Source organism: Coturnix japonica, chromosome 12 (assembly GCF_054131305.1).
Source record: "Coturnix japonica strain WE chromosome 12, WE-NBRP24, whole genome shotgun sequence".
Lineage (NCBI taxonomy): Eukaryota > Metazoa > Chordata > Aves > Galliformes > Phasianidae > Coturnix > Coturnix japonica.
In genome coordinates, this window is record NC_140674.1 from 22,365,460 (window position 1) to 22,379,429 (window position 13,970).

At 45.9% G+C, this 13,970-nt stretch overlaps 3 protein-coding genes across 17 annotated transcripts in view; 2 read left to right on the top strand and 1 right to left on the bottom strand.

Annotated features, from left to right (window-relative positions):
• Nucleotides 1-13,970, bottom strand: part of MED12L (mediator complex subunit 12L) — a 92,226-nt gene that overhangs the window by 22,253 nt on the left and 56,003 nt on the right. For 13 of the 15 annotated variants that reach the window (XR_014933473.1, XR_014933471.1, XR_014933470.1 and 10 more), the window contains 7 exons: nt 7,030-7,177; nt 6,510-6,628; nt 5,239-5,382; nt 4,532-4,695; nt 3,929-4,060; nt 2,097-2,324; nt 211-352 (listed from right to left, as the gene is read on the bottom strand). Coding sequence is in view for 11 of the 15 variants with exons in the window: in XM_015872148.3 (XP_015727634.2) it covers nt 211-352; nt 2,097-2,324; nt 3,929-4,060; nt 4,532-4,695; nt 5,239-5,382; nt 6,510-6,628; nt 7,030-7,177 (1,077 nt within the window). In the remaining 4 variants the exon portion in view is untranslated. The remainder of the gene's footprint in view (nt 1-210; nt 353-2,096; nt 2,325-3,928; nt 4,061-4,531; nt 4,696-5,238; nt 5,383-6,509; nt 6,629-7,029; nt 7,178-13,970) is intronic. The other 2 variants (XM_015872147.3, XM_015872149.3) reach the window with 2 other exon arrangements.
• P2RY12 (purinergic receptor P2Y12) lies at nt 7,975-11,921 on the top strand. Its single transcript, XM_015872153.3, has 2 exons — nt 7,975-8,243; nt 9,439-11,921. Exons 1-2 carry the CDS (start codon nt 8,022-8,024, stop codon nt 10,480-10,482), a joined length of 1,266 nt encoding a protein of 421 aa, XP_015727639.2. The 5' UTR covers nt 7,975-8,021; the 3' UTR covers nt 10,483-11,921.
• Nucleotides 11,914-13,694, top strand: P2RY13 (purinergic receptor P2Y13). Its single transcript, XM_015872157.3, has 2 exons — nt 11,914-12,053; nt 12,531-13,694. Exon 2 carries the CDS (start codon nt 12,544-12,546, stop codon nt 13,567-13,569), a length of 1,026 nt encoding a protein of 341 aa, XP_015727643.1. The 5' UTR covers nt 11,914-12,053; nt 12,531-12,543; the 3' UTR covers nt 13,570-13,694.

Genomic DNA, 13,970 nt, shown 5'->3' on the forward strand with positions numbered 1-13,970 from the left:
CCCTCATTTATCACTCAAGCTGAAGATGTAGGAAAGAATAAAAATCAGCAATCATAGTCCAAAATCTCATGAAAAGCTTTGACAGCTCCAGAAGACAAACGACTAGAACTGTGCCCAGCATTACGTATTGAATGGAGACCTTACTGCACCTCCATGTGCTTCCCAGGTAAATAGGTTCAAGAGGTACTTTAGATGGTAGCATGAACTTACATCCACACTGCAGAGCAGATCATTGAAACCCCAAACATGATTGGAAGAGCAGCAAAGAGCTTTGACAACCCCCAGCCACTCCGAGCTCAGCACAGTGCAGCACGCTGTCAGCTCTGCACAGAGGTTTGCTATGTCATTAATCCTAGGAGAGAAGAACAAAACAAATAAATATTTAGGTCAAAGCAAATTCCTGCTTGGCAGAAGAAAGGGCGTTTCCCTCCTCAAGGTGGAGGTTATGGCCAAACACAATTACACAGCACACAGTCTTATGCTATCCAGCTGTGAACAGATTCAGTGCCCAGAAGAAACAATACGTGACTCGCAGCCCACAGCACGATACACCATCAACAGGGCCTCTACCTTGTGCAGACCCTGCCGTGTACCCTCCATGATACTGGCTTCCCTGCCCACAGGGCACACTGCCTTTCTTCAGAACTGCCCTGCAAACAGCAGCAATCATCTCTTTCATGCCAGCGTGCCACAAGAAAGCAGTGCGTGCGGTGCTCCTCACCCCACCCCCTGGTCAGCTCACCCCATGCCAGGCAGAGCTACTGCTTGAGAGCAACGAGAGACAACATTAAACGGCATGAATGAGTTCTTCTGAGACCCTGGTTGGGCTGTAGATGTGCCAGTTCACTGCAGGGGAACTGGACCACACAGCCCTTAAAGGTCACCTCCAACTCAGGTGATTCTTGAATTTCTGATTCTGTGCACCTCATTCCATGCAGTTTCATGGTTGCATGTCCTGCAATGTCTGATTTGATGTATGACTCAGTTAGATGACACTATTAAAAACAGAGCAGAGCTGACTCAGCTCAGCACGAGTTATTTTTCCCCAGTTCCACAGTAAAACTTATTTGGACATGTTTCTGGTGTACAGAATTGCTTCACCTTCATACAAATTAGAACACTATTAGAACGCCAAAGCCTGGTAATTTTCATTGTTTAATAGGTATGAAGGTGCTGGGGGCAGGGATAAAGACCAGATCCCAAACCTATGCCTCCCTCATCCGAATCAGGGACTGCACAATTGGAAAACAGAGCAAAGCAGCTTCAGTGCAGCAGTGCTGCTTTTGCACAAGAAGACAGAGGTGACACACAGAGGAAGTGGTGATGTAAAGCTCTACACTGACCTTAGTAATCTTACTGCAAGGGTTCTTCACTACGCTGCCTCAGTACCTTGAGATCATCTAGAAAGCTCTAAGAGCCATAAGGTCCAGCAGTGACACACGGGATCAGACCAGACTCCACTGTACCACAACAGGAGACGGATCTTGCTGGTGCTACAGGCAGACAGAGCTGGGCAACCTGCTGGGTTCTGATGCCACCCTGCACTCCAATTGCTGGAGACCTGCTGGAGCCGCACACTGTGAAGTCTAAGCTATGCTTAACATCCAACTGACAGCTGTTATAAACCCAGCAGCTTCTATCCAATAAAAATTCTAAATACTTGTTATGAAATAGCTTTTGAAAAGTTCCATATTTCTTACACAAAGATGAATTTCATACAGAATAAATTAACTCGCACGTTTAGTGAATTAAGCATAGATTGCACAATAAGGAAATGATCTCATGCAGAATCTTCCCTTGTTTGGATGTGCAAAGACTGCTGAGCTGTCCTACCTGGAGCAGAAACCTGCTGACATTACAGCTTCCAGCTTACCCTGCAGTGAGCACCTCCTACCAGTTACTCCTTTCTGTTAAATTATGCAGGTTGATTTAATAAATGTAACTTAAAGAAAACTTGCTAAATACATTTTCAGCAATCAGAAAGAGTAATGAATGAAAACTATTGCAACTGAGACACAAAGCAAACAGGTGAAAGGACATCTCACGTATGCCATGTAAAACTGCATACAGTTCTGACTCCAGAGGGTTTCCCTTACCTCCCTGCATCTTGGTGCCCCATACACACATTCATTAGAGCATTGCAGACGAAGCTGTAGCGGTTGGCTGCGTTGTCACTCAGGATCTTGCCCAGCATTGAGTAGTTAATGCTGTGAGCAGAAGGGTTCTCAATAAAATCTAGCATGAACTCCGGGTCCCACAGCAGATTGGAATTTGAAGGCTGAACATTGCTGTATATCGTTTGCTTCACCTTAGAGCAGGCACTACTGAGGACCAAAGCAGAGAGAGTTGCCAAAAACATAGGTATTTTGCACAAATATGATTGCACACAGTGGGATCATAGAGCCCTAGCTTGATTACCACTGTGCACAGCATCAAAGCCCTGCTGGGTAAGAAGCTGTGCCATCCACTGACACTGTGAATAGCCAGGTAGAGGAGCACACACAAATTCAGTTTGGCAATGACTTCCCAAACACCACAGGCTCTCCTTGTAAGTAGTCAAAAAGTGAATAAGCTGCTTATTAAAGAAAGTTTAGTGAATGTGATTAAAAACACTAACAATACCAATATAAAACACACAGATCACCAAATAAAACCCAGCTGAGAAATGCTGCAGAGGGAATCAAAAGCCGTCGCCAAAGCACCGTAATGCCAGGAAGGTAAGTCTCAAAACGTGTACATTTACAAACCGTATTCTCTCGTCCCTTCAAACTGATGTAGGAAGAGAGAAACAGCAGGACTTACAGCGTGCCAACAAGCTGCTAGAGCCGTTACTGGTGTAGGTTAGTGGTTTTGGTTTTGTTTTAATAGCAGTAAGGAAACCAAGAAGAAAAGCAACAATGCGATACCATCCTACACACAACTGCTTAAGAAATGTGTGTATAAATTTTACTGCCAGTTCTCACAGAATTTTCAGCTTTGCTTGTCTGAAAAGTGACCTTCCAACCACAGTTATCGTGTGATTTTGTATCTTAAGTATCTTTGGATTATTAGGTGACATTTGGATTTCAGTTGCATGGTAGGATGTTTCTCGCATTAGTGAACCCCAGATTTTGGGTGGAAGAATGACCACACAGCTAATACAATTCTGCAGTTCTTTTGTTTAATTTTCCTACTGTTTCTCACACTAAATACTGCTATTCCCACGTGTCTGTAAACTCACTGAAAAATTACTACTGAGAACTCTTTTCTCACTCACCATGAAACAAAACCCACAAATCTGAAACACAGACCAAATCCAGGTGTATGACCTAGGAGGGGAAACAGTAACTGGGATGGTTTGTAACTCTCACAAGGCATATATTTGCATATGAAAGGTTTTCCATCCCCCTTTATAAAAGTAAGAGCCAGAAATACAGCAGACGGGTATCTAAACTGTTTTTTTAATTAGAAAATCAAGGAACTGAGCAACGGAGCACAAAACTTCACAAACTCAAACATGTTTGCGTCTCTCTCCACATCAAAGAAGTATTTAATAGAATGGCAGAGCTGTGCCAGCTGAGATTTGTTATTTTCTATCCAGCACTGGAAGCACTACAGCCAATCACTGAAGCATTACAGATTAGCATTACACTAAAGCAAATCGGCCCTGCTGAACCCTGAAAAGGGAAGGCATGGAAAGGCTCAACAGTGTGCAGCACCACTGCCCAGGACCCTGCCACTGCTCCTCCAGGGCAGCTACAGCACCATACACCAGCACTGCTCAGGTCCCTGCACTGTGCTGCTGCATGGGGCACAGGCAGGAGGGACTGTACCCATAAAGGTAAAGCTGTAAAGATAGTGGTGCGTTTCCCTTGGAAAGCAAACTGAACTGAAAGCCCAGGAGCCTGCACCAGCTAGGCAGGGCAGGAACAAACCCAGCAGAACTCACCTGAAGAGGTCTCCAAACTTGCTTCGCAGGTGGCTGCAGGACACATACAGGTCATAGAGGTAGGCCAAAATACATCTTTCTGGGGAGGAACACTCTGAGGGGTTAACAACGTGCTTCACCACTCCACACAACCTGCAAAGATGAAACCATTTTGAGTTCATTCCAACACATCTCATATTGCTGCATATCACAAAACCCCTTTGTTGGCAAGGTGATGGCAAACCTTGCATACACAAACTGACGGGGCTCAAGTGAAGTTTGCTGTCACCTGTGAGCTCACGTGGGCATCAGAGGAGGGGACACAGAGGTACCGGGGAGCCCAGGGCACAACTGAGCAAGAGGGCAGCAAATCAAGACACAGCTCCCACCATATCCTGGGCTCTCGAGGGTGAGGTCCCACTGGCTGGAGCAGGCTGCAGAGGTGAGCCACCTGCTGCACACCAGGCTGAGCACGGCTCTGAGCTGGCCTGCAGCCTTCCAGCAAGGGCTGCTGCTGCAGCTTGCAGAGCCGTGCACCTCTTGGTCTCAATACCTGAACCTTAGCACATCTTTTACTTAAAAAGAACAGCAGAAATACTTTCAGGAAAATGAGCTGCCACAAACCCTTCAAAGACTTGTGCAGTTTGCTCCGCATTGAGAATGAGGCAGGCATGGTAACGCCGCAGGACGGCAACGATGCACACACACAGCCCTGTGGTGTAGCTCCCCGCCAGGCTGGACGACTTCAGCAGCAGCTCTGCCTCCACCACGCTCAGCTCGTTCAGCAGCTGAGAACAGGCACCAGAACAACCAAATGAGAACAACTTCTGACACGTAAAACAGGGGCTAAAAAACAGCAATTAAGGAAAAACTAAACAGCAAACCAAAATGGAATTCCTTGCTTGCCAAAGAACAGGGAAAGAAGCAGCTAAATAAACTGTAAAGTACAGAACGTGCCCCTCAGAACTGTTTTTCAGAAGCAAACAGCATTTCCACCGCCGAAATGCTTTGCTGAGTAACAAGATGCTTGAGCCTAAAACTATGAAGCCCATATGAAAATATTCTATGCTAAAATAATCCATATTTTTATTATCTACAGAAAAGAAAAAAAAAAAAAAAGAAAATACAGTGAGCCTTGTCTGTAACAGTCAAAGAGAGACAGAAGGGGAAGTGTCTGGCATACTGTATCAGAGGTTAGGAAACTGAAATAGAGAAAAGCACACAGCAGCAAATCAGGAGAACGTGCTGTACTGCACTTTTTTCCTTCTGGTTTCACACTGTGTGTCACAGCTCTGTCCCGATGTGTCCTTCATAAAACAAACCCTTTTTACCTGTATTGCAAAGTCTATCAGTCCATTGATATTCAGTGCTGGTTCCATGAGATCAAAGATCAGCTGTATGTGGTGAGCCAAGGGGAGGTGATAGGATGTTCCTGAGGCAAAGCTGGTTATCTGTTCGAGAACATTGGTGGAGATCTGTGAAAATAAATGTTGAAAGGCTGTATGACATCCAAGGGCTTCTCAGACACATTAGTGCTCCAAAAAGCCTGCTTTGTAACTGGTAATAGCACATGGCAGCACTTTGTAGATAACAGCAATAACAAATCACGTACAGGGTCTATCTGGTACTCTACCATCCTGCAAGTCAGTTATAATGCTGCTATATTTTCTATGGTGATCATGCAGAAAATGCTGGTCTGCTGTTTTACAGCTGAGGGTTAAACTGCTCTTGACACACACCTGCTTCTAAAATGCAATTTTTGTTTCAAGGAGAGGCCAAATCTTTTTTTTCAGCCTACAGTACTGTGATTTTTGTACGGCAATAACAACTTGCACTTCACCCAGCAAACGTAACATGGAATAAACCCATTCAGAAGAAAAGCATGAAGATGTGTTAGAAATGAAATATCAGCCATTCATTCTTAGCCTTTTCCTAGGCTGCCCTCAGGATAACAGAAACGCTTTGAAACAGCAACAACTGGAAGTGAGGAAAGCCTGAGCCAAGGCACTGGCACGTAAGTCCTGACAGACAGCAGGAGTGCCAGGCACACCATCCCAATGAAGCTATTTCTGTTCTCCATTCAGCTGTTAAGACAGCTTTTTAGCAGCAAGGGCTGAACATCAGTTTTAATGGCAAGGGATGAGCACATCGTATTATCCAGCCGTTTTCCACAGACTCCACGTACTCAACATGTCACACAAACACACAGATGAGCTCCCCATCCTTCACACAAACACGGGAACAGGCCTTACACGCATGTGAGAGATGGGCTGATAAGGTCTAATTCGCCAATGGGCCTTAAACAAAACTGTTGACTGAAACGTAACACTGAATTCCAAATTTTCAATTAAAAAAATCACATTTATAATAACCCTGAAAGCTTCTTGCAAGCAAACAAACAAAAGCATCCCAAGAAAACAAAGAAATACCTACAGAAGCAGTATTTCAAAACACCATGACAGCACTTTTTTTTCTCTCACCTTAAAAGAAGCAGCGACACTGCTGGCATACAGAAAACACTCCTTACAAACCCAGATTTGTCCCCTAATTGATAACTCTACAGCAGAATGCAACAGGCTACAATTTTATACAAGGGAAGTACCTGAGATGTCACCTGGTGTTGGTCAAAATATGACAGCTGCTGGAGCTTTGTGAACACAGTCTCCAGAGTTGGAAATGCTTCTTGTTTGTTCTTCCTGGCTTTTTGCCCTTCATCCCCAACTTAACAGATAAAAGATTATTTTGGTCATTTTACACTTAATGGAGCCCTAGTAGCTATGCATTACTATTGCTTTATAAGACATTTAACAGGAAAAAAAAATGTCACTTATGACTACATAAAATCCTTCTTCCCTCAGTTTTCCACATGACAACAGGAAAGCTACTTTAAGGTCATCAGCATAAAAAAAGTGACACTTAATAACAACTGGAAAATGGCCACATTGTTTTACTGGGAAGGCCAGCAGTGCATATTACTGCCCAGCCAGAGCACTGAACTCCGGGCTTTATCCCCACACCACAAGCAGGGCAGGGCAGGGCAGCAGGCTGCGCCTCATGCTGGGGCAGCACAGCTCCCATGATCTCTGCTACAGGCTACCAGACAGCAGTGCGAAAGCATTTACCACCCATTTCAGTAGTACTCTTCTTATTCAGAATCTTCAGGATGTCTTTGGTAATCTTCTTCAGCTGATGTCTTGCTTCATCACGCTCCTTGCCAACGCCGTAGAGAAGAATCATGCGCTGGTTACACTCATGACTTGAAGATTCATCCTGAAAAAAGCAGGAGTGAAGTCTCTCATCACTGTTCTGCCATGGCTTGCAGAAGCCCAGCAGCCCAGGCTGCAACGAGCAATAACAAATGTTTCATTGCAAAAAGCATCTCCAGCTGTTATGGCCGTGGAGGAAACAGCACCAAGTGAAACTGCCAGGTTCAGAACACAGGGAACACATGCCAGCTGGTACCACACATCCCTATGGATCTACAAAGACAGCCAGGAGATGCACACCATGCCCATCCCCATCTCCGTGGCAGGCAGTGCTAAGCACGCAGAGCACAAGTCCAGCAGCTGCTCCTCACTTCTCTCACCGTGTACAACCCCACCAACAAGAAGATGCCATCCAACCCTTAAGACTGTATTTTTTTTAAATCCCAAAGAAACTGAAACACATACAGTTTACTGAAACTCTAAGCAGTTACATTTAGTCTTCTACTACCACATATCACACAGAGCTGATGCCAAATACATAACTTTAAAACTAAGAACTGCTCAGCAAGTGATAAAAGGTGTGAATCTTTCTTACAAAATCTTACAAAATAAGATCACCTCCTCCAATCACTGCTTCTCTTTACACAATGAGACCACCCACAGTTTTCAAGCAAGGAGGGCTGTGTAGAAAAGTAATAATAAATGACTCCACACAAACCACAAGGCACAGAGACGGGAGCACAACTCTGCACTCAGGAAAGTTGCACCAGCTTACGAAATATGCGATACAATCTCTTTTAAAAATAGCAGCTCTATTCGTAGGTCGAAAGCAGGAAGTAAACCTCTAATTATTTAGAAAACTCTATTTCTCTCTGTGTGTTCTGAAGGAAACAAAAGCAGAAGCGCTGATGGCGTCACCTGGGATCAGCAACTGTCCCCCCCTGGCTAAGGAGCCAGACCCAGCTCACCAGCGGCCCCGGCACAGCAGCAGCCCCAGCACAGCAGCAGCTACAGCCTCCCCCAGCTCCAGGCACGCACAGAGAGCTGCTGCTGCACCAGGAACCGCAGTGACACCAGTGCCACCGCAGAGAACAGCCCAGCACAGCAGCGCTGCTTGGCAGCACGCAACGGTAACCCTCTCTCTGATTTCTGCTTTTCTTCTGATCTTGCATACCTGGGAAATCCTTGCTCTGTTAGGACTGGATGTGGCAGCTGGATCTGCCACACACTTCAGGGCAGAAGCAGATTCTAATATGCCTCTCAAACCCTTATAGACAGAAAAGAAGCTTGGCAGCTCTGTGAGGGCCGTGTCGGGATGCTCAGGTGCTGGCTGACCTTGCTTACAAAGACAGAGCTGCACCTGAAAGTGGCCCCTCTGAGGTCACGCAGTGCCCACCTGCCTCTCACAGTGGGCACAGCACGGCCCTGCCAGCTCCAGGGCTGCCGATGGCTGCAGCGCCTGCAGTGCCACATTGCTCCATGCCATGGGGTCGGTCAGTGCTTTCTGCAGCACCACATTGGATGGAACAGCTGATTTAGAAAAGTGACAGGAGAAACTAGTTGTGATGCTGTAAATTAATTCCTACACAAGTAAAGCTACAAAAGCCTTCACAGACCACGCTGGCAAACCTGCACCCGCTGCAGTAACACAGCGATGTCTGAGTGCTGGCATCTCAGCTGCGGGGCACCTAGAAGCCTCTGCTTTGGGCAAAACCATGCTGGGAGCCTGCAGGGCAAGCAGCCGTCCCTGTGTCTGGAGGACGTGTGGCAGGAGTGGCAGAGGTATCTGAGAGCAGGGCTGGGGCACAGGCAGCCAGAGCAACAGAAACAAGGAGGGGCACTGAACTACTTTCACATCATCTTCACTCTGTCAAATCTGCAGCCAAAAGGAGTTCTGCTGATACCTCTTCTCCACATTAAGGATGTGGAAAACAATGTTTGCCCTTTCTCCTTGTGAGCAGAGGATGCAGCTCAGGCAGTTGCTGCCACAGCCCCCACACAGCCAAGTACTGGCAGCCCCACAGCCCATCACAGTGCCAGGATCCTGCCCATCCTGCCCCACACCTCCACACAGCCCCTGCTAGGCCAGGACCCAACAGAGCAGGACAGCAGCTCCCCTCGGTCTGCCTCCTGGTGTGGCCATGCCCAGCACTGCCTGCTCCGACTCGCCATCCTGAGAGGAAAGCAATGCAGGTGGCAAAGTCCAACAGAAAGGCTCACTGCATAAAAATGAAAAATAGACTAAGAAGGCTGAAATCATAAAAGACAGAACATCCAGCTTCACTTCTTTACTTTTCTTCTTTTGTTGTTTTTGTTTTTTACAAGGAGGGTGGAAAAGACGAAATGCAAACAAAAGCCACAAGCAACTTCAGCCACTCTATCAATGGCAGCAACTGCACCAGCGATAACAGAATCAGACATGTCATCTTCCCTTTGCTTTACACCCTTCTCTTCCTGGTGGGTCTCACTATGAATGGCCTGGCAACGTGGATCTTCTTCAAAATATCAAGTAAATCCAATTTCATCATCTTCCTCAAGAATACTGTCATATCTGACATCCTCATGATTCTGACTTTTCCATTTAAAATCCTCAGTGATGCACAGTTGGTACCGTGGGCACTGAGAGGGTTTGTGTGCCAGGTCAGCCAGGTCATATTTTACTTCACCATGTACATCAGCATCTTGTTTCTTGGGCTGATAACCATTGATCGCTATCAGAAAGCGACCTCGCCATTCAGAACATCGACCACAAGGAGCCTCCTAGGTGCTAAGATGCTCTCCATGGCAATTTGGATATCGATGTTTACTCTTTCATTACCCAACATGATTCTAACGAACAAGAAAAAAACTCCTGAGAACGTAAAGAAGTGTGCTCTCCTGAAATCTGAGTTTGGCTTAGTCTGGCATGAAACTGTAAACTACATCTGCCAGTTTATCTTCTGGGTTAATTTAATGGTCATAGTTGTATGCTACATACTTATAAGCAAAGAACTGTATAAATCCTACCAGAGGACCAGGTGCACGGGAAGACCATCAAAAAAGTCTGTAAATCTGAAGGTTTTTATAATAATCGCAGTGTTCTTCATTTGTTTTGTGCCATTCCACTTTACCAGAATTCCCTACACTTTGAGCCAAACAAGAAATGTTTTTGACTGTTCTGCAATGAACACCCTGTTTTACTTAAAGGAGAGCACGCTGTGGCTGACATCACTAAACGCTTGCCTAGATCCATTCATTTACTTTTTCCTTTGCAAGTCGTTTCGAAAGTCCTTGCTGGGCATGCTGTGCAAGCACTCCACATCACCAGAACTGCCAGCTCAAACAGCGGCGCTGGATGAAAGAGACGACACTGAGGATACCCCGGTTTAGCACAAAGAACCACCCACACCCCTGCCTGGCCAGGGGGGGCAGAAGAATCCTGCTAAGGCTAACTACAATTTCACCTGCACCTTCACAAATTGCCCTACAGATGAAACAGACCCATGGAACCAACATCGCCGCTCACAAAAAGGACAACAGTTCGGACAGCTGGATACCACAAGAGCACCGTCTGCTCACAGGCTCCACGTCTGACCGAGCTGGAGGAAAAAGTTTGAATTTATAGTTGGAGCTGTAAGAAAAAATTAAACCAGAGTCACAGAACACTACAGGACAGATGAGCTGCAGGGATTTTGCAGAAACAGCTTAATTTGGGCCAGCAGAAAGTCCACAACAAAGAAGGAATGGATGTAAATAAACCCCATAACAAAGGTAGCTTTTCAGTACGGGAAGTTGCCACTTAGCATGCAATCACCAGACAAACAGAAATGCAGCACACGCTAGGTAAGCTGTTTGCCTGTGCAGATTTCTGGTAACAGCACAATGTTTTGCTTATCTCAGTATACGCTCACAATTCTTAACCCACTGGCCCAAAATCAGTCATTGTACATCACAGGAAATTACTCCACAGTCAGGCTGATTCTGATGTGACTTCAATCTTCAAATACTTCACCTTAGTAGTTAAAAAAATAACTTCTATAGAGAAAGATACGTTGCATTTAAAATGCACAAAGGCTTGATTTACAGAACATTTAGATCTTAGGGAAAGAAAGACTCACGGTAAAATCTTTACTAATCACTAAGGACCGCTCTCTTGCACTAAACAATAATTTTAACCACTTCTCTTCATTTGGAAAAGAGAGAACAGGCAGGCTGGAATTTTCAGGAGCAATCATCATACAAACCCTAAGCTGATGAGATGGATTAGGGCTCATTTATCATCACTGCAAAACAGCTCCCATTCAGAAACATGTGCCACCACCACATAAGTGTGCAGACTGGGCACCCAATGTCCTGCCTACCCTCCTCCGATGGTTTCTGCTCCTTGGTGGGGCACAGGGAGTTTTCAGGACTGATATCCAACTTCCTAAAGCATTCAAACACAGTTCACGCGTCAGCAATCAGCCTTGGAGCCAACGCAACCTGTCAGCACAAACCAAGGACTTCACAAAGCCTCCTGTGCACAGATTACACTTCAGTGCATTCCAGCATCAAAAACAGGGCGCTGTTATTTCCCCAGAATCAGCGTGCAGCCACTTCACTGCATGCTTTCAGCACCAGCCTGGGGCCCAGGAGGGGCGTGCAAGATTCCTAACACAATGCCCACATTTCTTGCACCTACGGATGGAGAGAAAGCAGCAATTATCCAGCAGATGCCTCTCCTGGTCAACTGGAGACCAAAAGGAAGACAGAAAAGCAACAAAAAAAACATGATTAAGTAACTCGGTATGTGAAAATGAGGAAGGAAACGACACACCACCACCAGCAGAAAAGGTCTCTTCTTTCTACACGTTTCCTCGTTCTTATAACTTTGCTCCAGACTCCTGTCTGCAGAGGAACAGCAGATGGACTGGAGATAACCAGAGACCCTCCGTGAAACAGAAGCTGCCAGCTGTGCTCAGGTATTTGCACTCTTGCAGCATTGCCGTGGCGTGGCGGGGCACTCGGGTGTCAGGTTTGCAGATGTGAGGCTGACAGCCAGCAGCGTGCATCTTATTCTCAAAAACACTGTTAAAATTTGTGCTGAGAAGGGAAGGATGGTGTGTGCTGGGTGCGAAATACCAGAATTTGCTTTCCCAGAGGCACGTGGGAAGCTTTTCAGCCCCAACTATAAAATCTGTATTCCATGTCAGAATATGTTTCCAAGTAAAGACAAATGGTTCTCTGGGCATTCTACCGCTATAACCTTTCAGCTCTCTGCTACTCTGTAAACAACTCAACCTTCAACAGAGGTTTACATTTAAAGTTGGTCAGTTTGTTTAACATGCGCTTGGGAAGCTTTGTGTGCTGTTGTAAAAATCTGCTGATCTCAATGAGCAACATGCCATCCTGAATGCAAACTGTCATGCTTTATGTTGTCTCTCTCCTTTTTATCCAAGCCTATTTTGAAAGATGGGAGACTTTGCAAATGAGAGTTCCAGCAGTAACTTCAGCACCTCCTCCACACCATGCCACCGCGGCACTGCACTCACCCACCTGGTCTTCCCAGTGCTCTACACGATCATCTTCCTGCTGGGACTCACACTGAACAGCCTGGCTATCTGGGCTTTCTTCCATATTCCAAGCACATCAACTTTCATTGTCTACCTGAAAAATACCTTAGTATCTGATTTTATAATGACTCTGATGCTTCCTCTGAAAATCCTCAGGGACTCTGGCCTGGGACCGTGGCAACTAAAGGCCTTTGTCTGTCGCTTTTCAGCCGTAGTATTTTATGACACCATGTATATCAGCATAGTGCTCCTCGGTCTCATTGCTTTCGATAGGTTTCTCAAGATCGTGAGACCTTTCGGGAAGTTCTGGGTGCAACAAGTGAGTTCAGCAAAGATCCTTGCGGGTCTGACCTGGCTCTTCTTCCTGGTTCTCTCTGTGCCAAACATGATCTTATCGAACAAGAAAGCAACACCGCAGTCAGTGAAGAAGTGTGCCTCGCTGAAGAGCTACCTTGGACTCAAATGGCATGAAGCTGTCAATTACATCTGCCAGTTTGTCTTCTGGGCCGTTCTCATTCTTATGCTTGTATTTTATGTAATTATTGCCAAAAAGGTGTATGAGTCTTACTCAAAAACACAGAAGAAAGAAAGCAAAAAGAATCAAAGGGTCAAGGGGAAAGTATTCATCATTTTCACCGTGTTCTTCGTCTGCTTTGCCCCCTTCCACTTCAGCAGGGTTCCCTACACCCTGAGTCAAACAACAACTCGGATGGACTGCCACCTGCAGAACCAGCTTTTTATCGCTAAGGAGAGCACTCTCTGGCTGGCTGCCACAAACACCTGCATGGACCCTTTGATATACATGTTCCTGTGCAAACCATTCCTGGAGAAGATACTATGCAGGAAAATGAACACACTTCAGAGAACAGTTCGTATGAACCCAAGAACTGAATTGGACACAGGAACCTTGGCCATCGAATCTTGATTCTGTGGCTTCATGCTCCAGAGACTTTGCAAACCCACAGAGAAATTAAGAAATTTGTTTCACTGCTGCTGTAGAAAACTGAAGGGTGGTGGTGCTGTAACACTCAATAAAAAGGGCAGGCTGGATTTCCATAGTTATGCTTACTCCTTAGCCACAGCAGGTGAAAAGCTACACCTCAAACCATCAGCTGATCTTACACAGGTCTTTCCCCAATCTGTTCCCCTTCTCGTTGATACCCCATCAGTAACCAAAGCCGGGAAAGCCCAGCTGTGTTTGAGATGCGCCTGCCTGGCCACAGTGCCGCTGCACTCGTACCACAGAGATGTGTATCGCTTTGGATCACTGATGACTTCACAGCTGTAACCACATCAATCTGAACTGCCTGCATCAATGATGCGTAA